Raw genomic sequence first — 27,973 nt, 5'->3', positions numbered from 1 at the left:
TTCTGGCAGGAAGAAACCCTTAAGATCACATATGGAGGATTGTCAGAGCTATTTACCTAATGTGTGTGTGTGTGTGTGTGTGTGTGTGTGTGTGTGTGTGTGTGCGTGTGTTCATGTAACCTGGTATATCATGTGACCAGGATGTATGAAAGTGGTAGAGTTAACAAATCCACCCCTGGTAAACAGAGCAGTCATACCTCATCAGCCAGATGCACATCAGCTGTCTTATCACCTGAAGGACTTCATGTACTCATGTATTATACAACAGCTGGACCGCAATATATCTACAAAACACAATTTAAAGTAAAGATTTTATGTAGAAAAAAAAGGATAAATGTTTTGCTTTGAAGTGTATCCGTAACTGCAATAAATATACCCTCAGAGACACTATAGTTTTACTTTTTAATAAGGTCATTTAAATCTGATATGGTGGAGAACATAATAATAATAACAAGGTAATAGAGGCGTTATTATCATGTGAACAATAGTGTAATTTATGGGTAATGCCAAGGGAATTCCAAATGTATTAGCCTGTTAGTATATTGTTACTAATTTGTGGTAATGTTGTGGTTTAATTCCTGTAACAGCTTTAAAATGGAGCAGCAACATGAGGGTAACATCGGGTAATAAAAAGAAGACAACGAAAGGTGTGATAAGAAGGGATTGTATATTAGCAAACAGAAATAATAAGGGAATAGGGATGATAATAAGGTAATATACTAACAAGGTGAAGGTATCACTAATTAATCGTAGGTAAGTATAAGTGTAACAACCTAACAATTACATGAAAATGATGACAGAGCATAAACGCATTTACGAAAATGTGATCACAATTCCAAGATTCAATATTTTCAAGACATTAATGTATAATTTTGAATCATTCAAAGACCAGAAAGTCAAGTGCAAACCATTAAATCAAACTTATTTTTTTCATATTATATAAACAACTTAATTTCCATCCAACCCACACGACCTCATAGATTGTTTGTTCCAGCTTTCTACCCTCTAATGCCACCCACGGGAGCGTTTTCTCTAAATGAGCTCCTCCACCGGTGGCAGGAGATCAGCGCGTTGTCATAGTTTTAAAAATGTGGGTAACATTGTGAAACAATCGCAGTTTGGTTAGTTTTAGGAAACAAAACTAATAAAACACAGCAGAGGAAAACAAATTGCCATCACCAGATAACCTGTCAATCACAGCACAGGAGTATTATCCAATCACAGTACAGTAGGGAGAGACTTGGCGGAACACTCTTGAACATAAAAAATACCCCGACCTCCTCTCTACGCCGACTTTGACACTCTTTATACTACGTCACCTGACTTCCTCCTCTTCTCCTGTGATAACTACTACGACTACTAGAGGTTCCTGGGTAACAACAGGTGTAAATATAGGTTTTAAAAAGCTGGGGTCGTCTTTTGGGGGAGTCTCCAATATCCCCCCCAAAAATCAAATATAAAGCATTTGTCATGGTCAGTTAAAAAAGTCTCTGGATCATCAGTTTGAAGCTGCTTTCCAGCCACACCTGTGATATAGTTCGTCACTGGTAGCTTCCCAGCACACCCACAGTCTTCTACTGGCTGCCACTGAGCCGCATCACTCTGCTATACAGTGCCTTGCTCAAGGGCACATTAATGCTGCTCATAGAGAAGGTTGATTTTCACTTTGTCTTTACATATTTGTCTTCCGGACTGGGATTGAAACCATTAATCTCTTCGCCAACTCATAGTTGTGTTTAGCGTGATCAGTCTCTGGTTCTCCTCAGTCCTGACATCACGATCCTTCGTAAATATCTGGAAAAGATCGAATAACAGAGGAAAGGTTTGTCTCATTTACGTTTAAATTATTATACCAAGTTTAACTTTTGTGGGATGAGAAACTATGACCTCATTTCAACAAATGTTTAGTCGAATGGTGTTGCCACGTAACTAAGAAACACAATCTGATACCATTTTAAAAAATTCAATACAAAGAATTTATAAGTCGATTTAATATTGACAGCGTTTGAAGACAGAGGACAAGCACTGAAGCACAAAGCCTAATGCTACAGACCATTTCATCAAGGCTGAAGATCAAAGACGTGTTCACATCATATCAGAGGAACCAGGGGAACGTACTGCATTCAAACAACCCGGGTGGATTTAAGTGTTTCCATTGTTAGATCAGCCGTGAAATCAGATATTGGCGGCACATCTTTTTGATCACATGTTCTTTGATAAAACAATTTTCTGTCTTCTGGAAGCAGATGTGACCACCACTGGAAGACTTGTAAAATCAAATGGGAAAGGTCAAAGCCGCACAATCTCACAGGAAAACAAATAGTTCCTCCAAGATGGCGGCTTGAAGTTAGGGTAAATCTGGTATGATGTTAATGCAGCATACTGTAGTGACATGCTGACAGATCTTCAGCCTAACATGTTGGGTCCATTAAGTAGCAGCTTTCGATCACAGCACATGATCTTCATTGGCAGACGGATTTTGCCCAGTTATTATATGTTTTAGCTATAAGAAGTCTTAAAGCTTCTCCAAAAAAGAAAACTAGAATTCTATGAAAACCAGGCAAACTCGTCTGCTGCATTCCAGACAACTCAAGATCGGAAATTTCCCAGTTGAAATTTCCAACTTCGGACCTCCAAGCGTATGAAGGTATATTTGTGTCTTTATTACGCAAACAAAAAAAAATGTTTTAAAAGCAAATTTCTCGCACTGCAATCAAAAATCCAGTTTGTAAGTGAAAATATATAAACTGAGAATAATTTATTTGTTAGTTTCTTTGGTTAAAAAAATAAAATCTTTGGTTAAAAAATAAAATCTTTGGTTAAAAACAAAACAATCTTTGGTTTCAAAACGAAAATTTAGCCCCACAGTGGGGCTAAATGTCAACACAGCAGCCCTCCATGTCGTTCTTGAAGTGCTGCTATATTTAAAATAATTTTGACAAAACAGAGCAGTCAACTTACCTCCACGTCGCCGTAACCTCCCGTCTGTGTTTAGATGATGCAGATACCGAGAGACAAGTCAAAGCGACCAATAGAAACTCCTGGTACATTCAGCAGCGTATGCCCCGCCCACTACACCCAACTCAGCTTTTCGTTTTGAAACCAAAGCTTTTTTTTCAACCAAAGATTGTTTTGTTTTTAACCAAAGATTTTATTTTTTAACCAAAGATTTTATTTTTTTAATCAAAAATTCTAGTTTCATAAGCAAAACTAACAAATAAATTATTCTCAGTTTATATATTTTCACTTACAAACTTGATTTTTGATTGCAGTGCGAGAAATTTGCTTTTCAAACATTTTTTTTTGTTTGCGTAATAAAGACACAAATATACCTTCATACAAGCGTCCCATGAGCACAGCAACACCGGAGGCCGAGCTTGTTCTGAACAGGCACTGCAATAGTCCCCAAAACACAAACCCCTTAAATGTTTAATGAAATCTAAATATTATTATGCCATCACTTCAATTGTATGAGCACAGACACATCTGTCCCCAGATGTCAACAGATTCCTGAAGCAGAGATGGGTGGGAATGGTACAACATAAGAATGGAAATCCCAGCATGTGTCACCTTGATGGTAAAGGATTTGAGATTCACTGCGTTATTGAAGTATATTTAGCTCATTTTAAGTCATTTACTACATTAATATACGTTGAATTGACAATAAAACTTTAGTTGGGAACAAGGATCACAGGTGTGCTTCCTTTAATGCAGATGCAGTAAATACTTGGGTACCAATTCCCCCTCACATGATCCATTTGGAGAATCTACAGAAGAGCCACAACAGGCAGCAGCAATTCAAAGGAAATGTGAAGATGCAAGCCGCCAACCAGCAGCTCAGGCTGGGCTTCCTACCTGGGATGTGTTGGCTAAGAGTCGCTGGTGGCATGGTGGTTTCAGAGGAGGAATTTCAGCACGAAGACGATGGGGGGGGGTGTCGGACTTTGTAGAACATGGAGGATAGGGAAACTGCTTGGTTGGTTTGGTAGTGGAGGTAAAAGTGGATTTTTGTTTATTTGACAGGGGCAGGATGCATCAGAGCAGACTCCTAGAGCACTTTGTTTGATGCTTCAAATGAGAGTTTTAGAATAAATGTAAGGAGGTTATTGATAAGGCCCTCATCGTCTTCAGGAGGATGAATAGTTGAAGATGAAGTAGACTTTGTGTATGTAGGAACATGAGCGTTCACAGGACGAGGAGGAGGAGCAGAGATCGCCAGAAGGAGAAGGAAGCTTTTCGAAGATTTGAAGGCTGATAACCGGGGAATTCAGAGAAAGAGCAAGAGGTGAATGAAAGGGTTGGAGTCAGGAGTACAGAGCATCAATACCTGCAGGAGTGAGAACCAAGGCCTGTAGAAGGTCAGATAGAGAGACAATCCCTCTCACCACATCATCAGCGTCCACCAAAACCAAACGATGCACCTGAAAGAAAAAGGATGTATTCATAATGCTTCTACAGCCAATCAAGATAAAATGAACCATTTTGCACCACACACTGTAATGGTGGAAAGAGAAGGAAAGAGAAAGAGAAACAAGAAACTGGAAGGTTACAGTTCTAAACAGTAAATTTAAATGCTCACCATGGTATTACACAGTCTCGTACCGGTTTTAAAATTAGCGGTGAATGCAGTTATTTTAAACGCAAGAAATCCCGCTAAAAAAATAGTTGATGGACTCTTTTCCCATTGCCTGTAGACGAGAAGCGTTTGTTTTGTTTTTCTGCTGCGTCAGATTCAACGTCACGAACGTGCCAGAAAACAGGGTTAGTAAACACGTTGATGTAAAACATCATTTTTTCATATGTTACTTAAGCATTCTCCTTTTAAACTCTCTCGACACAATTCATGTTTCTGTCAATGGAGTCGGGTGGCTTTGAGCAGCGCATGTAACGCCGGTTTCTTTTCACATCCAACTTGATGAACCAATTCCAACCAAACCAGAGTTGGTGATTGTTGGAACAGTGGAAAGACGAACCAAGACAGTGTTGATGACATTTATTTTGTTTCTTACGTTTGAATGAAGTGTGTTTCGATGACCAACGTTGTAAAACGACTGTTGTCTGAATGGAGTCTGGTGGCTTTGAGGAGAGCAAATTAATTGTATGTTTTGTGTGTTAGTAAATTATAATTGCTGTCCAAATCCCTGTTGATTTTATTTATACTGTATATATATATATATATATATATATATATATGTATATCAGTATGTGCATGTTATTCCTACTAGATAGAATAAAGATTTGTCAGTCCGACTGTTGGCACATGTGCGTTACCTCAGCCTTAGCAATGCGGTCGATGATGGTCTCCAGTGTTTCGTGAGGGTAACACTTGAGGACCCCCTCCATACAGCAGGCTCTGGAGGAAATGGCTTCCTGCATCGTCATGTTCAGGTTGTTGTAGTTCTTCTGGGCGGCTAAGTTCTGAATGATAGAGAAGAAAAATATATTCATGGTGATTCTTCCTCACTTAATCTATGCTTTTGTGAAATTGAGGAACTATTTCTAGATCGTACAAATTCATTCACAAGCAATCGCACAATATTTTCTATTTTTTACTATTTATCTATTTTTTACAATACAGTCTTTCTGAGTTGTAATCACAATCGAATTGTTGTATTTTATTTCCAAAGTGAACAATGAAATGTCAACTAGACAAAAAGAACAATACAACTATTTGACTGAGCATGACAAGAGACTGATGAGTGAAACTAACTTACAATGACATCAAACCTGGAGTACAGCGCCACCACTTTACCTACAGAGGAGACACACAGAGATGTAAGGAACATAGACGGCACACAACAGAAACACATTATGCAGAAAGTAAAATCAACACTGCATGGAAATCACACGTTCTACTGGCTGCTGATGAAACACACAATAGAAAATGTCATCCACTCTTGACTATTGACTGCTGGCCTGAAGGGGAAGCTTCGGGCTAAGAGTAGAAGCCAGGAGTCACAGTAATAAAGTGTTCCAGAATGAAACCTTCCATTTACTCAACTGTGGTTTAAATACATTAAAGAAATAAAAAAAGGCCCTTTTTAAAACAACCAGATGTCCAGAGTGATGTCAGCTTACCTTGCTCGTTGACGACGGGCAGAGCGGACACTCTTCTCTCGACAAAAATGGTCAGAGCGTCGAAGACAGACGCCGATTCCTGGACAGTCGCAATCTGTTTGAAGGTACCGATCGCCACTTCATTGATCCGCTTCTGAAGAAACCTGGGTTTAGGAATCTTTGATCGCTGGAGGGGAGGAAAGACAACCACTACAGTACATATAAACCAATCATTTAAAATAATTTCAAAATAATTTCAAAATAATTTAATAGAAATCCTACAGACCAGGAACTGCACTTTTAGTTTTACTGTATATATATTTATGTATTATGCTTTTCAGAATAAAATAAAACATTTATTTTATTGTGAAATTGTATTATTTTATAGGGATGATAAATCTCCCATTTTTTCTTCTTATTTGTAGGAAGTTTTCAGAATCCTGTGTTTTTAATGACAAAGAAATGCATGCTTGTTGTACAGCAAGCATGAGGAATTGTAATCAATATTATGTGGATGTTTATTGCAAAAGGAAAAAGTCTTACAAAGATGTGGAGGAACTTGAGGATGCGTTTATGAGTGAGGATGTGGAGGACATTTCCTGATGCCGGGTCGATGACCGGCAGTCGGTGTATCTTATTCTTCAACAAGGAGTAGATGGCGTCAAACAGACTGAGGAGACAATAGAACTCATGATGAAGGTTAGAATAATTACAAGTGAGGATTGTACCATGAAATGATAAGACACACTATGGATTTGGTCCTCTGTTATGAGGCAAGAATAACTGACAGACAGCAGGAAAGATGCCTGGTTAAGCTAAAAATATGACTCCTGTGGTTGCAAAAAGAAGTCTGGTTGTATAGAAGTCTATGAGAAAATGACTCTACTTCACTCTTGATGTATTACCTCAGTAAACATTGTCATGTATATTGCATTTTAAATGATGAAATGTAACTATGACCCCCGACTTTGATGAATTATTTCAAAGACTGGTTTCACCTGCAGTCAGGAGTGATGCTGATCAGTCTGTTGGAGCACTGTAGATAGATCTCTGCAGAGAGAGAGAAACACAAGTTATTAACACAAACACATGAATAAATGAACTATATAAGGATATGGTCGTGTTGTACGGACCTCTCCATGTCTCTATCTTGTGTTCTTCCAGCTCATAGATCTGAACCTGCAGACAAAAACAAACATCATCTCAGCATCTGAATGACAGTGTGGATATGTGATTTGTATTCATAGCTTTTTTGTATAACTGGACGATTTGACACCACTGTGGCCTGATGTGTTTATTTGCTGCAAATGTTTAATGCAAAGGTCACACAGCTCACCAGAGGAGACTTGTAATAGCGATGGAGGATGTTGATGAAGTCAGTGATGGTCAGCATACCTGCACACACACACACACACACACACATTGGAAACAAGGATTTATCAGTATGTCAACAGCAATAAAAGTCAATTATCTCTCGCAAAGTTTCTTCCTTATCACATGACTCCATTATTATGACTCACTGTCAGTTCGGCTTCTCTAATGTGGGCATTATGGGTGTTGTACTGACAGCGTTTATCTTTAAATAAACAATCCATTACCACTTGTAGGACAGAAACATATTGAAGTGACAAATCGTTTCCATACTTCCACCCATTTTCTGGGGAACTTTAAGATAGGATGCACTGGAAGGGTGAGCAAAATAAAATACAATAAAAGGCCTACAGGTTGATATGCACAAGAAATACAAGAAATACAAAAGCATTAGTAAGGAGAACAATGGCCGTTACCTGACAAGGATCTTCGTCAATTATCTCGTGAAATTATTACTCTGCTCTAACAAACTTTAGATTGTTGCCCACTAAGGATCTAAATACATGTCTCCGTTCTTTATACTGTGTTTTCTCTGCTTAAGAAGCATTGTAACCTCACTGGGGTGTTAGCGTGACTTTATGTCGAAAGTCTGGTTTTAATCTTTTGAATTGAGTCAGTTGAGTCAGGCCGATGAAGGTGCACTCGACACGCATGTTTGAGGCTGTTGCCGTTTCTATTCCGAGCAGAAAATGAACACTCGCTAACCTGGTTTACGTGTTCAGTAGCGGTGTTTGTAATGTAACACAAATGTCTTGTAGTTGACCTGCTTCCCTATTAATGTTGGCCGGCATCATTTGCAACCACCGATCTGCACCAAGGGAACCTGAACCCTCAGAATACTGGGCTTCAGCCCGATGTAGGTCACACGCCTATTAAATGGTGGCACGTAAGGAACCGCAACACTTCTTCAGTTCATGAAAGAACCCAAAGGTACATTGTAAATATTCATCGAGTTCATTTTCTTCTGTATTTATTCAGGCAGACCTTTCCGGTTTATTTAGACTGGCTAACAATAATTAAACACACAAACACACTTTATAAAAGCAATTTTCGTAATTTTCTAGATTGATATTTTTTTTTTTAAACACGTGCATGATAGCACAGACACATCCCTCTTCTATAATCGTGGAGTTGAAACAGGAGGTAGCTCTGCAAGGCATGAAAGAATAAAACTAGGTATCATTATTATATTATAATTTCCAAAAGGTTTAGATCGGTGGGTTAGATTGGACGCAAAATATTGAAAATAAAACCCAGGTTGCTCAAGATGTTGAAAATGTTTTAACAGGTCATGATTATAATGTGGCTTTCCCTGTTTTCTCAGTAAGTTTTGCACATTATTATGCAATGTATAAGCATTTTTATGCCTCTTTAAGGGGAGCGTAATTATGGGCGGGGACACTGATGATTCGGTAAACTTAGATCATTTGTGTACTGTATACCTCTGTATTAGAGTGTATGTGTATGCAGGATAGACAGAGACGTATTAGGGCTCACCCACAAAACACTTCAGCTTGCTGTCCCACAGTGGAGCGGCCCTCACCCCGTTAGCCACCAGAGCAAAGAAAGCCTTCTTCACCTGACATGAACACACACAGCGTTTTTCAATAATTACAACCCAGAACACTCATGCAGTTGTGGGTCTTTTGCTGTTAAAAATAGTATTCCATATTCCATACCTGCAGTGTTGTGTCAAAAATGACCAGTTTGGAGCTGGTAGGCATGGCATCGTAGCAGAAGTGACTCTTCATGAAGTTCATGTATATGAACGTGTCAGAGTCTGTGCCTGCAGAGGGCGCAAGAGCATGTGTTGCATACGAACAGCCAGCTACAACTAAACAACTGAAAACATAGGATTAACAGGCGGAAACCCTCCGGGTCTGAAAAGTGAAGCGAATGTGGAAGATCATAAAACTTGCATTCTCTCTAGTGACCACCAGGGGGCGACTCCTCTAGTTGTATGGTAGTCTATGAGAAAATGACTCTACTTCTCTCTTGATTTATTACCTCAGTAAACATTGTAAACATGAGTTTATGGTCTCAATCTCTAGTTTCAAGTCTTCTTCAATACAGCATGATGTTCATTTAGTACATTATGGTCCATTTAGAGTCACACAGACCATGAAGCAGGGTATGCTTTAGGGGCGGGGCTACTGTGATTGACAGGTCTCTACCACGGCATTGTCCGATCTGGGAGTTGTCCGTGTTTTTGTCTTATAACTTTAACCCTTTCACAGTGAGTTTTCAGTTCATGAAAGTGAATTGTCACATTTTGGTTGCCTAAAAAATGTCTTATTCAGCATTCAGTTTGACTTAGCTCCTCCCTCTCGTGTCACTTCTGGTTGCAAAAAGCCAAGATGGCGACGGCCAAAAAGCTGAACTCAAAGCTTCAAAACGTCAGTCCACAAACCAATAAGTGACGTCACCGTGTATTTGATCTGGGCATCAGCATGTGGTTTTTCGTAATCAAGTCAGCCTGGTTGGAGTTTGTTTGCACATCGTCACTGCTGCCAGGAAACACAGTGAGCTGTGACAGTTGTGATGACAGTAGGCTGTAGAGGTAGTTTAATAAGCTCAGGAATAGAAGTTAAAAGGTTACAAAATGTTCTCTTCTTTACCTCTGCTCTTCGTTGACAGAGCATGCTGTTCCTCTTCCTCATCCTGGTCCATCTCAAATAACGGGACCTGGGAAAGGAAGTAGATCAACAGTGAACACCGAATCAACTCAACACACAGCTCTGCAATGACCCTCATCCAGGACAGGCATCGGCGTGATGTTCCCCGAGGGCTTGTTTGGAACTCATGTCGCCAATTCACCCTCTGACACGTCCATTAGAGACAAGTAGTTAGTACACACATGGTTGTTATAGAAGCAGCTGTGAGGAGTTTCTATAGGTTGGCTGGTGCATGTCATGGCAGGAGACCAAGAATCTGCTGGTGGACGTCAGCGTTGAGGTTGTGGTTGCCACAACTGACTCCACAGTCTTTTAATGAAGACAGGCTGCCTTCATGAGAGTGAGTGAGTGAGTGAGAGAGAGAGAGAGAGAGAGAGAGAAAGATAGAGTGAGAGATAGAGAGAGAGAGAGAGAGAGAGAGGTGGATGCGTCCAGAGCAGACAGCTGGTGGAGATCTGGGCAGAGGAGCAGTAAAGCTGTCAAGTGGTAATAAATGTAAAGTCAGTGTTGGTTTCACTTTGAACATAAATATACACTGCAGCTCCTCCAGCTCCTTGAGGCTGTAGGCATGTTCCTAATTGTCGGGGGAGCTCACCTGGGTCTGTTTTACAAAGTCATTTGAACTACACAGTAACACTTTGGATGACTAATCCAGAACAAATTGTATTAAATTAAAGCAGTCCTCAATTATTTGCCTGAAACACAGCGTAACCCTGTCATAAGACTTCAGTAGACTTCAGAACAAATATGACTTGGACCTCTACAGAAGATAACACGTGAACATTTAAAATCCAGAAGTCACATAATACACACTACTGTTTACTAACCCGGTAACAATTTGGCCACAATTTAGCATATTGACCAGACACGGTCCAGCCATATATTAGGTCTTATTGAATGTGGTGTTTGGCAGTAAACAAACATTGACAAAATTAACATTATACATAAAAAAAACACAGAAAATGTGAACAAAATGAGAGAATAAAGACACTAAAACTAGATTCAACAGAATGATTGAAAGAGTAATGAAATACAAATCAAGGTTTCAGGTACTCTGTTGACATCTCACAGCTGATCAGCTAGAAATAGAACCAGCGTATGCACACGGACACTGTGCTTAGGCCAACAGACAATATTGTGACTATGATTTACTTTTAGATGGTAAATTAAGACAAGTATAAAAAGTAAACATGCAATGTAAAAGAAGCGCTGAAGTGTTTTTTCTTTGCAGCTTCTCAGTTACAAAGCCCTGTCCAAACACACAGCAACCAGGGGGCGGGGGTGAGTAAGCAGAGTGTCTTACCTCTGCAAGAGGCTCCATGGTTTGGGGAAGAGGAGCAGAAAGGCAGCCTCTCTGGAATCAGACCGACTGGCGAAACCCTGGACTACAGCGCCCGACCCGCTGTCCCACTGGGACATCTGTCAGGCACTCCTACCATGTCTGATAAAGAAGTCCCGGCATAGTGAAGAAGGGCTGAGACGGGTCGGGAGGAAGGAAGGAAAGGAGGAGGTATTGGACGAAAACAGAATCTGTGAACCACCGGCCAGCTTCAGCCAGCAGGGTGTGAATGTCTGGGAAAGACTGAGGTCTAAATCCGGACTGAGGGGTGAGAGGCCTGTGGCATTCACAAAGAGAGAGAGGAAGAGAGCGAGAGAGAGGGAGGGAGAGGAAGAGGGAGGGGAATCATGTGGAGGGAGAGTTGAGGCAGCTAAAGACAGACACATACCCTAGTATGGTGACAGACATTATCAAGCTCTTCTTTATCATCCATTGGTGAGAACTTCAGGTGGCAGCATGAAAACCAGACGCAGGGGAAACAAAGGCCAGAAACGTCATCGCTGTCACTTCAGTTGGATAAGAAGAGCCGGATCTCCAGTAAAGTCGAATCATTGAAATCTAAACTGATGATTTGCTTTGATAAATGGTCAGATGGCAAAGTATGTGCAATCTGTGATCATGCTATTTATGCAGCAGTTTATGTGCTAAAACATGCAAAAAAAACCTTTTGTACCAGCTGCTGACTTTGTCTGTCGTTTGGTGTTGAGCAGGTCAAGTACACATGGAAGTTAAAGGCTGGAGAACTAGAATGCTCCGTAGAGCCGAGCTGTGGGTTCGTACAAAACAAGGGACAACTTTCACATTTCAGTTATTTAATTTTCTTTCAACAAAAAGAAGACAAAACAACTAGAGCAGTGCAGCTTTAATTCTTCGTGTGGGAGATGTTCAAGTTTCACTGGGCCGTTACACGTCACACTATTTATAGACGCACTGAGCAGCCTACTAGACTGTCACACAGTTGTGATGTGTTTATATGCAGCCTTATAATCACTAAACAAGACAAGAAAATACTACGTCATACGGACATAAGAATCTCATGCTGAGCACAGCAAAATGTTTGCATTTCACTTGTACTTGGAGGTGAAACTGGTTAAACTCAGCCAATAAACCGCATTCATTCTGCATTGAAGTAAAAATAATACCTTTATATTAATAGTTTACTGTTTGAATAGTCCTGACATTGAGTCTGGTTCCTGTCTTCACTAGTTCTCTGTAAACAGGGTCATCCTCGGCCAGCTGCTTCATGAAAGATCAGACATTTTAACTGGTAGAACAGTTGAATAAACTGTTTTATCTGCAGGTCACTGTAAGGTATCACGTACATTTGCTTTGAATTAAACAATATTACAAATCAACTAATTCAAGTAGTAATAAAATACTATTAGTCTTGTAATATTGAGGGCGTGGCATCTTGTTAAATGTGAATGTAAAATGTAAGAGCGTGGTGTCAGAGGCTGAACACGCTCTGGAAGGAAAAGAGGGAAATGTGATCATAGCTACTACAAATAAAATAAACAACTCTGACAAACTAGTTATGTTATATATCTGTAAAAAAAGCAACACCGTGTTTAGAATAATTCAAATATATAAACGTTTTATATCGGCCAAAGAAAGACCCGATCATGAGATTGTACCACAAATTACTTTTATTTTGAAATAGTCATCATACATGGTTACAACTGCCACGTTAGTAGAAAATAAGAGCATCTTACTTTTAACATTTCCTTTATGTTAAAAAACAACTTCAAACCCAGTGTTATTATTGAACTTAGTAAGGTGTAACGTTAGTCTTATTATAACAGGTGTGGCTGTAGTGTCCAGTGGGACCCGATGAAGGCTTCAGTAGGACTCCAGTACGAACGATTCACCCCGATAGAGTTCAGGAGCTCCATGAAGAGCATCTGTGACTCTGATCACACGCCGCTTTGTGCTTCCACCTCACATCCCTTTTTTCTTTAAAATGCAATTAAATGTGTCAAAATTTGCATTAAGACATAAATGTCTGGCAAATTATAACTCTTCTGTAAACAAGTTAGCTTCCACACTTTTCTGTAACTTCTGACAGCAGGAAGAACTTCTCAAATATAAAACATGGCGTCGGTACGACTTTGTTTGGAGGAGGAGGAAGTAGATGTTTCCATGCGACAGCTTCACCTTTCTCATCTACAACCACTTCTGCCTGTCAGGTTATTACAACAACAACATTTGCAACTTCAAGTAGTTTTCTTTTTCTAAAAGCCGCCTCACAGGAGATACTTTTGTCCTGAGGACACAATAAGAAATCATATCAGGGTTCTCCTCACACAGCAAACACAGAACCCTCATCCCACACGTTGTAGAAACACGGTAAGTTTGTGTTAGTGAACGTACACTCGATACACTTGATTTGGCAGCTGACAAGAAGTATTCTTATCATTCTATGTGTGTAAAATCACTATAGTCACACAGAAAACAAAGCCCTTTTTAAAAGTTAAATACATTGTAATGAGATTACTTCAGTGGGTTAAACTGCTCCAAGTTACAATTACAAATGTAACCTGTTTTGTCTAATGACGTGCATGTCAGACCGAGTGATCTGAGGTCAGTCTGTAAGTATCTCTCTACTTCCACACAAACAGAGGTTTGAGGAATGGGATTGTTGCTCAACAGTCTTCTTAAGACCGAACCAACAACAGTGTTAGATTTAAGACACTGTGAGAAATCACAGTCGTATAGTGTCGTTGGTTACTCTGTAAGGTAGTGTTGGATTCTTTCTAAAGCCAGAGCAGAAAACATACAAACCGACGGCCTGAGCCAACGTTGCTCTGTTATGGAGAGTGTGAGGAAGCCCAGTGTGTCTCATTCACAGTTTAAGTTCGGTACCGAGGACCAGTGAGGTCCTATCTGAAGCCAAACACGGCTCAGTGGATTATAACCCTTTGACACAAAGTCATTTCATTCTGTCTCGTACTTGATTGGCCGACGCGTTGCTTTAACGAGCGTGTTCACATGCTAATAATGTTAATGAGATAAAAGGTAATACTCAGACACCTGTCGTGTCCGCTCCTGTTGTTGTATGAGCTGCATGATCACTGCCTGGTTAAGACCACGTCATAAATCTAAATTTGAGAAATGAAGCAGAAGCTGGCAGTGATGGGTTGTGGATCTCCAGCATGTTTCAAGTTACTGCAGGACGATTTATTTTAATACCGCACAGAAACCAATGAATGAACGTCTGGCTGCTCACAATACATTTGAACTTAAGTTGGCATATTATAGATTTGTAGTAAATAGGATGAAAATGAACACTGGTATGTTCTTTTTAAGTGCCTTGCATTGCAGTAATAGAGGTTTACCTCCAGACCAGGAAGGGTAAACCGCCATGAACTGACGTTTTGATTTTAGCACTAAAAAGAGCAAACAGGTCCTCCATTTTCTGCACAAAAGAGCTTTTAGTAGTTAGTGTTGGTACTTCCTTCCAAGACCAAAATCCACTCCTTTCTACAGTGTTTGTTCAGACTGAGCTTGAAGCTTACAGGTCTGAGTACAGCTCTCATCCAGACTTTGGGAGCGACTAGAGATGAAAGGTCTCCATACAGTCCTAGACCCTGAGCTTTGTGTCGGTTCTGGGGAACTGAACATCGTGTTGGCAAACCAGAGTCTCAGAGGGAAGCGAACTGATGGGGCGGCAGGCTCTGGGTGAGGCCGGGCTGAGGGCTCGCACAGGCACTGCTGGCGAGGCTGGATCCAGGACTCGGAGAAGCAGTCGGGCTGGAGACGGAAGCCGCCTCCGTGTCTGAGCCGTCATCGTAGTCATCGTGGTGGGAGCGGTGCTGATGGGTGACCACCACCCTGAGGAGCAAGAGAGGTAATCTGCTTCATAAACTGTGGAGTGTTAATTACGCCGACATCGTGTTTAAAGCCGTTTTAACATTTAACCCGAGAACTGGAAAAGACAGTTGAACGTAATCTTTTAAAAGCCTTATGTTCAATATTTTGTTCTCTGCATCTGTTAGAGATAAGAAAGCATTATCGGTGATATCTGGAAACCTGAATGTTATATTTGTGATGTGGTTGTGTGTGTACCTTGATCTGGAGGGGCCAATGAGGTTTTGTTTATGGGGCTCAAAACTTGAGATGTAGCTACACTTGGACCACTAGGGGGACACAAAACACAGAGACAGAAAATAAATATAATTCACATTCATTATTTATTCAGACAAAAAAAAAAATCAATGAACTGTCCACGGTTCCTCACCGTGTGAAGAGGGTCACTGGTGCCCAGATGGACTCCTTTCTCACAGAGAGACGTCAGCAGGCTGATACCTGCACGGAGACACAGAATCCACAACATCTGGATTAACTCTGCCAGCTGTTTCAGTGACTTCTCCGCACCTCTTTGTGTTTACTTCCTTCACGTGTCCATACTCTGAGACGAGGAGCTCCTCTGTCTCCTTCAGCTAGGACGGAGATCAAACCTAAATCTCTGCTCGGACGGGGAGCAGCGAGACCCGAACCATTTTGAGTGAAGCGGCAAGTTTTAAAAGGGTCTAAAACTCTAAATATTTACATTACATATTAATAATTATCCCACACCAACAATGTTAGTTGTGCAGCCCTAAAGTAAATACAAACAATCACTAGGGTCTAAAAAAAAGAAGCAAATCCTTAATAAATCAACGTCATATCATTATAGTTAAGATGCAGATCCTTTAAGGAACACACGCACCTTTGGTCCTGTTGCTCCAGTACTTCTGCTCCCACTGGTCCAGCAGGACGTTGAAGTATCTCGGACACTCGAAGAAGCGGAGGTAGCGGGACGACGCCGGTGATGGGAAAATACGTTCAAACTGTCCGAGACGAGTCAGCTCGTCTTCGCTCTCTGCCAGCACGCGGACGTCCTCTGGAGTCAAGACGTCCAACACCGTAGAGAGGAAGTCCTGACAGAGACACAAGGACAGAGTCTTTTAACTTTAGATGAAATGCACTTACTCTGATTCAATGCGTTTATGTTCATTTACCTGCTCGGCGTAGTGTTGGGCGAGGTAAAAGGCACGTTTCACCTTCTCATCAGCAGACAGATTTGGCTTGGTCCTCTCCCTGGTCGCCACACACAGACTGCACACACACAAGTGTTGATTCAACTTGAGGCTGCAGTTTGAGTTGAATAATACAGAAAGTTGTTTCTAAATTGTGACCAGAATGAAGAAATGTCCTGTAGAGTCACAGGACCCGTGTGTAGCCTGTGAGGTGTAGTACCGCCTCCCTACCTGCTGGTGGAGCTGGAGGCGCTACTGCAGGAGGCGACCACGTCTTCTTTTTGGGGAATACGGAAGCCTGCCAGGTTCAGGAGGTCTCTGATCATCTGACCTTTAACTGCAACATCCAGCGCTGTGTTGGAATGGAGGCTGGACAAGAAACAATTAGAAGATGTCATTTAAAAACCTGTGTGTGTGTGTGCATGTGTGTGTGTGTGATACCTTGGTGATATGTTGACCTCCAGGATCCAGGGTTTGAGCTTCTCATCCAGCATGATGTCAAAGCCGAACAGCTCGTGGCAGCTGTAAGGCGCACGAACGTGCATCTTCAGCAGGCTGTTGACGTACGGTTCTGACCTGACAACAGACACACAGCACAATGTTTCAGAATCATTTCATTTAGTTTTTAAATCCCTTCAAACCGAGTGTCTAGTCAGCTCCAGCATGTCGGAGACTTTCCTCAGACTCCCCACCTCTACACCCTGAGATGCATTGGGGGCGGGGGGATAAGGCCAAAATACACGGTATATGTAATGTTACATCACGGTAACAGTTTATATCATGATACACTGATCTGTTCTCTAGATTCAAGTAAGAAACAGTTTACCACACTGTTCTCTTGCACATTTCATTTTTTCCTCTTCTCTTCCATGAGACAACACTTGAGTTAAAAACAAAAACAGTAAAAGTCCGTCAAAGAGGAAGCTTTAAGGTTCCTGAGAACAATCAAGTGTTACAGGTTTAAAGGTAAACATCAACACACTTATACACTAGTTTTGAAGACTGTTTTTATGTTTTTATTTGATTGTAAAGCTCTTTGTCAACTTGTTTTCTTTAAATGTGGTCAATAAATACATTTGGATTGTATTTGGACTATCCCAAAAATGATAGCAAATAATAAAAAAAAGGAACAATATGAATTCAAAGTAGAATAAAAGCTGCCAGCATTGAAATGAGTGAACGGGCAAACTTACCCAATGATGGTTTTGATCACAATGTCTTTAATCTTCTCCCAGATCAGAGTGGTGTTGACTCCCTTAGAACCAAGATACTGCCACAGGGCCTTCAAAGCCCTGAAAACACACACACCCACACCCACACACACACACACACACAGGTTGGAGTTTATGAACACGTGCACACATAAGAGTAACAAAGATGTGTCGAAGTTTCACTTTTGCAAAACATACAAACCATTTGTGTCCCTGACAGGCCTTGTCGTCGCTGTTCGTCTGGTACTCGGAGTTCTTCTTGTTGACGCTGTAGTTGGTCAGATGCATGAACTTGTTCCCCAGAGTCTTCATGGAAGACGAATACCTGAAGAAGAGAAACACAGACGTGGAGTTAGTTATTATGTTCCATTATACATGAACTACTCACTCACTGTGGCGGACGGGAGGAAAACTGACTTGCAGCTGGCGAATCGAACCAGTCCGTCAGAGAAGATGTATATTCGGAGCGGGTCGTAGCAGGACACGTAGACGTAGATCCGCAGGTCAAACTTGTTGCCGCTGATGAGGTAGGGCTTGTGAAGGTACCTGAAAACAAATGAAGTTTGATCTAGCTTCTGGAAAATGGTCACTGCGCTACCGAGTTTCTAACCATCAGCGGTCTATTCTGGTCTACTTACTTCTGGACCAGTAGTGGTCTCTTGCGGGGCATCTGGCTCCATCTGTGGATGACCTGGATACCGATTCCTCTGGCTGAAGCAGGCTGTTAACGGAAACAGAACTTCAACATCACCTTTCTTCAGCATGTTTTTGCCCCTTTGTTTAGAGACTGCTTTGCCTCCACAGCGTTGGCACAGTCACCAGTAAAGTGACACAATGATTATCTACACGCAGAACGTACAGGTTTGATGATCCATTTCTGCCTGGAGCCGCCGTCCTCCCAGGCCTTGCGTAGCAGCTTCATGTCCTGAGGAAGGACGAAAGTGCGGGGGAAGAAGCTGAACTCCTGTTTGCCGAAGCGAACCTGCATCTTGGACAGGTTCCTCCACAGCCGGTCCTTTCTGCCGATCTGAAATGTTCCCGGGAAGTGGTTCAACTAGGACAGGGGGAAAGATACAGCCGAGGTAAGTGTAATTCTTGTCAAGAAACCTAAAAAAGCCGGTTAACGTATTCTTCGTCTCTGCGGTCTCTCACCTTCTGGTGCTCTCCGAGGGCCTTGAAGCCAGGAGACTTCATGTGGTGTCCCCAGCAGCCCAACCAGTCGTGGCTTTCTACATGAACAACAGAGCGAAACACGGATCTTAATCACCCAGAGCAAACGCTAAAATCATTGGTGAATGTTTTGATAACAAATATCCAACCACATCTGTTCTAAGAGGCATCATGCATGAAAATCAGACACTCCGATCGATCAGCCACCTGACGGTATCAGCTGATATCCGTGCTGGATGGTTTGATCGGTGGTCTCTAATAAAGGCCGATCAGATGACGCAAACAAGCAAGATAGTTTCTGTAAACGCTGATAAAATGGACTTCAACAGAGTAGTGACTTTGGTCTCTAAAGCCCCTTTTACACAGTGTGTTCAAGGCGAGACTGTTGCGCCTTTAGTTCAGAATAATGAGATGAGTAAATAATGCCGCAGGATAAATAGAAGGCTTCAAATAGACCTCTTTATATCCACAGCAGCAACGATCTGTGGACGAGAACAGGACGACTACCAGCAGAGGATGGAGGCGGACCAGTGACACAAACAACAGTGTCAGACACCATCAGACAAGCTTTGACATGGAGCCCTCAAGTGAAGAGGAAAAGTACACCTGGTGATCTCCAGGGAGACATCGAGATACAGCCGGTATCAGAGAACTCTTGAGGTCCCTTGCGGACGGCCTATAATCCACGCTGAGGGTGTCAGGCTGGAGTAAGTGAAGGGAATAGACCCTGTGATACTGCTCCCAACAATCAATGATCAGCCCAAACAGTGCTGATCTCCTGATCTGAATTATAAGACGTTCCAACACCCACACCAAACAATCAGCTCAGCCTTAATGATTCAACCCACAGAGCCCGAGTTTACTGTTTGATGTTCAGCAGATATCATGTGTTGCAAAATGTGTCTTGGCAGCGACTCTGAATGACACACAGACGTAACGACTTACTCTTGGTGACTTTGAAGTGCGACCTGCCGATGGTGTGCTTGACGATATTTGGGGTGACGGTGCTTATCTTCCATTTTAACAGTCGTCTTTGTTCCGCTGGCAGCAGTTCCACTGTGGAGCGCACACAACACAGAGTTTGATTTATCTCATAGGAACAAACATCCTGATGCAAATACGGAAATAGTTTACCGCATCTACTGAAAATGATAGATATGTCGGTATAAAGATGTTTACTGCTCAGTTAAATAAAATAATCATATTTAAAATACGATATGACACAACACACTTAACATACTGCCTTTTGCCAAATCAAACAGGGATGTGAAACTTTAGATTTGGCCTTCAGTCTTCAGACAACCAACAAGTTCATCACATTCACTGAAATCTGACAGAGAAAGCTCTCAAGAACTCAGCGTGATGATGGTTGAAGGTTCTAGCTAAATAAAAGGTTTGGTAACAGGTGTTTTTTCATGTAATTTTGGGATTGTTAAAATACTTTCTCTTCCCATCCTCCAACATGACCTCCTGTCACTCAACGCTCTCCCCTGCCTACTGTTAAAGCTACAGTCCGGCTCAGACAACAGACCTTTCTCATCGGCGGTGCTGAAGTAGAGCGTCGGAGCGATGAAGGCGAACAAGCTGGGAACCAAAGCCGGTCTCTCCTCTCGATCATCTTCGGCCCCCAATGACATCGGCTCCTCGACACTGAGAGGAAGAGTGAAGCATTTTTAGCTGTCCAATCTCATTGAAGAGCTTCCATTTCAACAAATACATCAAACCACATCGTCTGAGAAACGTGTCAAAAAGCAACATCTTACAACTGAAGCACGAACTCATTATTTTCTACATTTTGCATTTAAACTCCATCTACGATGATTGTATCAGACTTCTGCTGAAGTCGCTGCCCTGTCAGCACCATAGCTCCGATTACCTCGTCACCATCAAACGAGCAAATTGCTCACAACCAATTAAAAAAGTAATGCGGCTCGAGTTACGGTCACTGGATTTCTAACTGAAGGAAGTTGGCATTCCAGACAGCGGTCTAGTTTGTCACGCGAGTCGAGCGCCCGTCCGTTTGCACTTTACGCCAGTAACACAATGCGTGTGTGAATGTGGGGTCAGAGACACGGACTCAACACAAGTAAAGGAGGCCTTCTAGAAGGAGACTCTCTGTTATGCCTAACATTTATGTTCCCACAAATCTTATTAAACCATTTAGACAGCACGGAGAGCCGAATACAAAATCAACATCAACTAAATAACAAGATGAGAGCAGTTAAGTGTCATTTACTCAAAAAGGCAGTTGCAATTAAGTCCAACATTTCAAAATAACACTACTGTTCACACCTGATAAACAGAAAATAATGAGAATTTACACCTGAAATACAAAAAGAGAGCCACTCACATGACGGTCATATAGGAAGGAAGGATGGATGAACAGCTGGATGAAGGACCGGGCTGATGTTAACCTGCTGCAGGTCTGACAGGTACGCATTGGCATTGCAGCTGGACTCGGCTAACTTGACACTATACTAGACACGAAGGAGCTATAGCTTTCAGGAAAGGGTGGGGAGGTGGTGGGGTGTATGTAAATGAACACAAACAAAACAGCTGGTTGGGTGGGGGGGAGGTGACAATAGCGGCCCCTATCCAGGCTGTTTTAACAGAGAATCAGCTCCGAGTCTTTGGTCGGGAGTTCTATTGTTGAGGCGATCATAGAGGAGAACAACGTGACGCACAATACAGCAGACCTTTCCACCAAGCTCTGCTGCTTTCGGCCTCCTCTAACAATTGCCGTGAGAGAGAATGAGAGAGAGAGAGAGAGAGAAAGAGAGATAAAGAGTCCACAGGTTCTGATGACTTTATTTATTCCGTGTTAGCAGCTCAATTAGACACCGGGTTTGGATGTTGGGCGATCCAAGGAAGAGGACACGGATATTTTGAGGATGCTCAAGGTTGTTTTTTTTTTTTTAAGTACACACAATAAGGAGTATAAAGAAAGCAAAACTTTTGTTGCATTTAATTTGATCTGCCCACCAGTTAAAGTGCATCTTACCCAGAAAGGGGAGCGATGGACGCTGTGGATGAGGTGCCATCGATGGATGAACAGTCTGAATCATCTGAAGACAACAGAGGAACAAAGATCAGAGGTTTACTAAAGGCAGCTTAAGTACTCAGAGCGTGTGTGTGTGTTTGTGTGTGTGTGTACTTTAACTTACCGTCATCACTACATGCATTTTCCAGCTCATCAGGCAGCTCCTCCTCAACTCCATCCACCTGCATAACACAATCGTGGCTGGAAGAAAAAAATAATACGAGGGGAAATATTCAGATCGGGAATTAGACGAATTAGATATATTTATTGAAGCAATTAGCGGTTACTCACCCAGACAGCCGAGTCTCTCCAACCAGACAGTCCTCTGTCGGCGAGGGTGTGGAAGGGAGTGGAGGCGAAGCGGACCCGGAGGCCGGCTGGTCCTGCCCGGTGAGGTGGATGGCCGAGATCTGAGTGGTCACGGAGCCCAAAGAGGCTCCGGCAGGACCGGAGGCCGCAGCTACGAGGAAACACATCCACACGGTGTCTAATTTAAGAGATTAAGGCTCAAACTCAAGCTTCATCAGGACTGTGTGGGAGTGGTTTGATCATAGTAGTAAACAGAGTAAGAAAATAGGTTCTTAGGGCCTTTTAAGAAGATAAAAGGCCACTCTTCACACACATCGTGGCCATGCTTTCTGAAACAAAACTCAAACAATTAAGCTCTGCAGAAGCGCATGTTGTCTTTCTGTTAGATCTTTTCTTCTGTGACAAAAACACAAACGAAACCAAAACTGCCGTAATATATCATGTTCGTTAATGCTACAATATTCACAATAAACATAACTTTGACTCTGATCATAACGGCAGTATTACTAGAACTCCCTGTACTGTATTTCTACAAGACGTACGTTTGAGGTCCTTGAATCTGCATATTCAATAACCAGACAATCTACCGCTCTCTTGTCCTGGGTTTACCACCGTATGTTTCACAGTAGAACAATCATCCTGATTACCTGCGGTGGCATCCAGCGGTGTGGCACTGACATTGGCACTGAGCACAGTTGGTGGGGGGCCGTCTGGACATGGACTGGCTTCTGGAAGACTGACTCTTCTGCATGTGGACAAGGTGCTTCCTGGTGGACACTGACTATCTGGGCCCTTTTTGTTCAGGTCTAGTGATGCTATAGTTAGGGGTTTGCTGTTTGTAGTTGCTGCCAGCGGACCCCCTCTCACCACCAACTGATTGTTTGAAGCAGTCGTTGTTGTGCTAATGTTTTGTGGCGGGCTGCATTTTGGTACTTTGGCTGATTGGCTCCTCCTTGTAGCTGCCGTTTCTCTTGTTGTGCTTCTTATCTCAGTGCTGGAGGCGTCCGTCCTCGGTGGCGCCCCGTGGTGGTCACACAAAGTAAGGCACAGAGGAGGCACCGATGGCAAGCAGGAAGAGTCTCCAGCTTCAGGCTGAGGAGACAAAACAAGGAAAGGTCACATGTGGAGGAGGCGGTAGTAAGTGGACTTAGAGCAAGTTAAATGTAAAGGATTCTGGAACTCCGTAAAAGGCCTGGTATTTGTGATTTTTAAACAATTGTGGCCAAGATTCATACTAACTGGTGTCAGTGTTCTCTGGTGGACAAACTATGTTATGGTGACACTTACCTCTGATATAGTTTGGCATTTCTGTGATGCAATCTATTACAGGCCATCATATACACCGATACCGAAATATAGGGTGGGCTGGCTGGTTTATCCGTCTAGCTCTACATGAAACCATCATTTGTCACTGTAGTAATTGTGACAAAAACATATTCAACACTCACCATCATCTTGTTAGGTTGCTGCAGAGCGGGCTGCCCTTCGATGAACAGGTCTTGAAAACAAACTGAAGAAAGAATCTGCCGTCCCAGCTGCACATCAGCTGTGGCAGCCCGACGCCTGCTCGTTGCTACACCGCTTCCAGGCTGCGAGGTTTGGAGCGACACACCTTTCTGCGTGCTACCCGTCGGCTGGACATCAATCCCAATCTGACGTTCCTCCGTGGGGATGAAAGAAGGGGCACTGGGTTCTGTGAGGCTGCTAGCGGCCTGCTTCAGTATCTGGTGTGGGTTTTGAATCCCATTAAGTTGTTGTGGCAGGTTTGGAGACCCATCTGGCACTGTGGTGAATTGGCTCTGGGCGTTTGTTTTATTTCTGTACCCATTCTCCTCCACAGAACACACAGATGGGGCCACTGTTGTCTGCCTCAAGGGGGAAGCAGACGAGGCAACATCTGAGGAGAGAGGAGGTTTGGCTTGATCCTTTCTCCTGGACAGCTCTAGAGAAGTCGGACTAAAAGGCACTTTAGTGGCCACAACTGCCTCAGCATGCGTACTGACAGAGGTTGTAGTAGTGGGACTATCTGCGTTGGAGCAAGGCCGGAGCTTCGCCCCATCCCAGGGGGAGGACTGGTTGGTGGGCATGGCACCGCTCAATGAAGCTGTGGTTGTTTCTGACGGGCTACGTTTAGGGCCAGAGGTCTTGAGCTGGAGATTAATAGGCAGGATAGGAGTAACAGTCGCGACAATACCAAAGCCTGACGTGGAGGAAGGTTCTCTTCCCTAAAAGACCCCCCTCCTGTTCCTCCTAGTAGCTCCCCTCTGCTTCTTCTGTAGGAATGACTTGTGAAATGTCAGCTCCAGTGGAATAGAGTTGAAAATTGGCTATTGGTCACCGTACAAGTTCTTGATAAGTCCTGACCGACAGTAAACATAACTGCTGCCACAGATGCAGTGACAGCAGTACAACTGGGCCTAGACCTTGAGGCTCAGACGTAAGGTTTTTCTCCTGAGGCGAAGCGATTCCCCCTCTAACTAACAGTCAACCTCAAGAGTTTGTCATAAGGACGAGTCAAAGAGTCTGGAGGACATCGCTGATGCAGTTTACCCTTCCTCTTCTGAACAACTCTGAGGATGAGATGTAAGCTTCAGGACGCCCAAGACTTGGCTCACAACAAGGTGTCGGGTCGTAGAGGAGAAAGTGGCCTCCTTGGAGTTCTCATATCTTCCTCAGTTGATCCACAGGAGGCAATAAACCAACAACTTCCACCCCTGAAAGAGTGCAAGAAGAGAAGCAGATTCAGTCTGAGATAATCTAGTCCTCTAATAACGGGCATTCATCAGAACACCAAGAAGTAATCCCTTGTAGTGAAAGAAAGTCAGACAAAATCGTTCACTACAGACACCAAAGATATCGTGAAATTAGTTAGGAAAACTAATTTTGAGCTATATTTTAATAGTATTAGGGAGTACTGTGTGTCTCAATTAGCCTGCTCAAAAGTAGTATTTTTAATCATAATAACTTTGACTAATTACATAACTTTCACTTTACAAGCCCCCCTTTGAACAATAGCTACTGAGCTAAACTACACTAATAATGTTTTACACCTTGGCTTCTGCCAATTTAATGGCACTTCTTTAACAAACTCATACTTAACAGTCACAGCAGGTGTGCAAAGTTGTTGAGTGATATTTAAAAAAGATACTCCATCATTGAAATCACAGCTATGTGAGCTAGCTAAGTCTGTATAACTAAAGCAAGACATCCATGGTAACGTTACTTTATATTTACAGATGTTGCCAGTGGTTTGTTATCAGTAATTAAAGCAACGTTAGTTTCACACGTGTGCGCGCGCTGCCATGACACGCCGCTTCACGCTTAGCTTACGGCTAGCTTAGCAAAAAACGACCAACACAACACCAACTGCCACTGGGTGTTTCAAAGACTCCCCCGGTGGTAACAATAAAACACAGGCTTATACACAGAAATATATTAATTCGTACTTCGCCACACGTAATGTGCTTAACATGTTGTCCCGTTGGTCTGTCGAGGGTTGAGGTTATTGTGTTGAAGTATCGTTAGCTAACGTTAGCTGAAAAAGTCCGAGAGAAACATCACGACCGAAGATCGTCTGTTGAGACAAGAGCCAAACTCTCCGCCTCACTTCCTGGTTAGCTTCTGAATCAGCGCTGCTTCCGCTTGTCAACAACACCAACATTCAGCAAACGTTTTAAATATATATATTTTTATTAAATAACTACGTAATAACACCAGGAACAAGTATCAGAATAAAATATGATCAAACCATAATTAGCTGAAAGGTCCGAGTGAAACGTCACGACCGGAAGATCGTCTATTGAGACAAGAGACACTCTCCGCCTCACTTCCGGGTTAGCTTCTGAATCAGCGCTCCCTCCGCTGGTCAACAACACCAACATTCAGCAAAAGTTTTTAATATATATATTTTGTTAAATAGCTACATAATAACATCAGGAACAAAGAATAAATAATAAAATATTATAACATACTGAATTAATACCTAATTATATCTTGTGTGCGTTTTGTGTTTTAATAGTTTATTTTACTTATTGTGAATGATTTATTTATGACTTTGAATGATTTGACATCTTGTATATTGATGTAGACAGGTAGTACTTGGCGTTGTATGACTTGCATTCACCATCTGCTGCTTTTATGACATTCAGCCTATTAGTTATTTTTTCTTCGTCTACAACCTAACTTTTTAGAAATAGTTTTCAATACAGAAACAAATGCACACTTATGTATTTAAAAAAAGATGAAATCAATGTAGAGTGCACAACTTGGACTGGCCCCAGAGTGTACAATGGATCTCCAAACACTCTATGAGCCTGAACGTGGTCTGAGATCATAGTCAGCTGCTGTTCCCAGGTCCTGTTTTTTGACTAGGGGTATACACTTCCTAAATAAAGAGATAATACAAGATATATGACGTTATATAGATAATAACAAAAGAAAATCCACTGATAATAAAATAAAGAGAGGTTAAAATAAATATAGAGATGTTAATAGGGAGACAGCCTTCGTCTATAAATATCAACATTACAAAATATAAAGGAGATGGTGGTGAAGTACATGCAGTTGTCATTTAGTTCAAGCATTACAATTGCACATAATGTTCCTTAGTTGTTGGGGATATCACATAAATAAAGAAAACAGAGATAATATCAGTAAAAAAAGTTTTGTTTGTTTCATTAATTGCTGTAGAGGCAACACAACAGTCACTGTGTCCACTCAAACTGCTTCTGTTAGTCCATTACCCTCATTTCCTTGCTGAGGACCAGATGGCTTGTACAACACACATCTCACCACTGGAGGGCTCACTGGAGGGAAGGCCTACAACAGCAAACCTCTGTCACCTTCCTGCCTTCGCTCATGTCCTCTCCTCTCTTGTCTCCACTGGTTTTCTTCGCTTTTTACTCTTCTTGTGTCCCATTTTTTAAAATCTTCTCCTCTCCATATTTGCCTTCCCTAGCCTCCTCACTCTCATCCTTTCCTTTCTCTTTTTGTCTTCTTCCCCTCTTCCTCTGGGACTCTCTTTTCCTCTCTTCCCTCCTCTTCTCTCTTCCTTCCTAGAATAAAATATGATCAAACCATAATTAGCTGAAAAGTCCGAGTGAAACATCACGACCGGAAGATCGTCTATTGAGACAAGAGACACTCTCCGCCTCCATTCCTCTCTTCGTCCCTTCCTTCTTGCTTTTCCTCTCATCCTTTACTCTTTCCTTCCCTTTCCACTCTCTAATCCTCCCTCTTTTCTCTCCTCTGTCTTTTTCCTCAATTCTTCACAGTTTCCTTTCCTTACCGTCTTTTCTTTCTTTCATCCTTTTTCCATCCACTTGACTTTTCTCTTTCTTTCTCTCCTACTTTCATATTTTCTGCCTGATTATCTCATGTACACTCTCCCTGTTTTCTTTCCTCTATCCCTTCCCTCTTTTCTTTCCTTTTGCTCTGCTCCTACTCACCCCTCTTCACCTTTCTCTTTTTGTTCTCTGTTCTTTACCGTTTCCTATCCTGTCATCTCTTATTTTTTTTAAATTTTCTTTTACTTTTAATATCCTCCTTTCTTATTTCATGCCTGTCCATCTCTTGTTTTGTTTTTTAACCCTCTCCCTTCCTATTCCATTTCCTCATACCATTCCTCTGCTCCTTCCATCTCTCTTTCCATCATTCTCACTCATCCTTTGCTCCTTTTGGACTCTTCCCTTTTCATATCCTCCCCTCTATCCCACTGGCATGTCAGAGCTTGCAGACAGAGAGAGAGAGAGAGAGAGAGAGAGAGAGAGAGAGAGAGAGAGAGA

At 42.1% G+C, this 27,973-nt stretch overlaps 2 protein-coding genes across 6 annotated transcripts; both read right to left on the bottom strand.

Moving 5' to 3' along the window:
• prkag3b (protein kinase, AMP-activated, gamma 3b non-catalytic subunit) lies at nt 1-11,680 on the bottom strand. 3 transcript variants are annotated; one of them, XM_031874016.1, is made up of 13 exons: nt 11,407-11,680; nt 10,047-10,113; nt 9,108-9,214; nt 8,926-9,007; nt 7,394-7,452; nt 7,191-7,236; nt 7,056-7,107; nt 6,601-6,727; nt 6,079-6,244; nt 5,715-5,752; nt 5,272-5,418; nt 4,328-4,421; nt 1-1,794 (listed from the first exon to the last, which is right to left on the bottom strand). In XM_031874016.1, exons 1-13 carry the CDS (start codon nt 11,422-11,424, stop codon nt 1,775-1,777), a joined length of 1,023 nt encoding a protein of 340 aa, XP_031729876.1. In that variant the 5' UTR covers nt 11,425-11,680; the 3' UTR covers nt 1-1,774. The 3 variants fall into 3 exon arrangements, with proteins under 3 accessions (XP_031729876.1, XP_031729877.1, XP_031729875.1); XM_031874017.1 differs by lacking the exon at nt 1-1,794 and adding an exon at nt 3,934-4,251 and having other exon boundaries at nt 4,386-4,421; XM_031874015.1 differs by lacking the exon at nt 1-1,794 and having other exon boundaries at nt 3,934-4,421.
• A 1,385-nt stretch (nt 11,681-13,065) lies between these two features.
• ttll4 (tubulin tyrosine ligase-like family, member 4) lies at nt 13,066-27,146 on the bottom strand. 3 transcript variants are annotated; one of them, XM_031874005.1, is made up of 21 exons: nt 26,933-27,146; nt 23,639-24,904; nt 22,838-23,282; nt 22,173-22,341; nt 22,006-22,082; nt 21,843-21,906; nt 20,373-20,491; nt 19,787-19,897; nt 18,824-18,900; nt 18,531-18,725; nt 18,310-18,392; nt 18,089-18,217; nt 17,874-17,996; nt 17,654-17,752; nt 16,902-17,036; nt 16,692-16,829; nt 16,443-16,539; nt 16,151-16,361; nt 15,680-15,747; nt 15,508-15,578; nt 13,066-15,273 (listed from the first exon to the last, which is right to left on the bottom strand). In XM_031874005.1, the coding sequence occupies exons 2-21, from the start codon at nt 24,275-24,277 to the stop codon at nt 15,084-15,086; spliced, it is 3,240 nt and encodes a 1,079-aa protein (XP_031729865.1). In that variant the 5' UTR covers nt 24,278-24,904; nt 26,933-27,146; the 3' UTR covers nt 13,066-15,083. The 3 variants fall into 3 exon arrangements, with proteins under 3 accessions (XP_031729865.1, XP_031729866.1, XP_031729863.1); XM_031874006.1 differs by lacking the exon at nt 26,933-27,146 and adding an exon at nt 25,939-26,903; XM_031874003.1 differs by lacking the exon at nt 26,933-27,146 and adding an exon at nt 25,637-25,932.
• Nucleotides 27,147-27,973: the final 827 nt, after the last annotated feature.

The sequence above is a fragment of the Anarrhichthys ocellatus genome, unplaced genomic scaffold, assembly GCF_004355925.1.
Source record: "Anarrhichthys ocellatus isolate YVR2014 unplaced genomic scaffold, GSC_Weel_1.0 scaffold77, whole genome shotgun sequence".
NCBI lineage: Eukaryota > Metazoa > Chordata > Actinopteri > Perciformes > Anarhichadidae > Anarrhichthys > Anarrhichthys ocellatus.
Note: the sequence above shows the minus strand (reverse complement) of the source record. Positions and strands in the feature narration are given on the sequence as shown.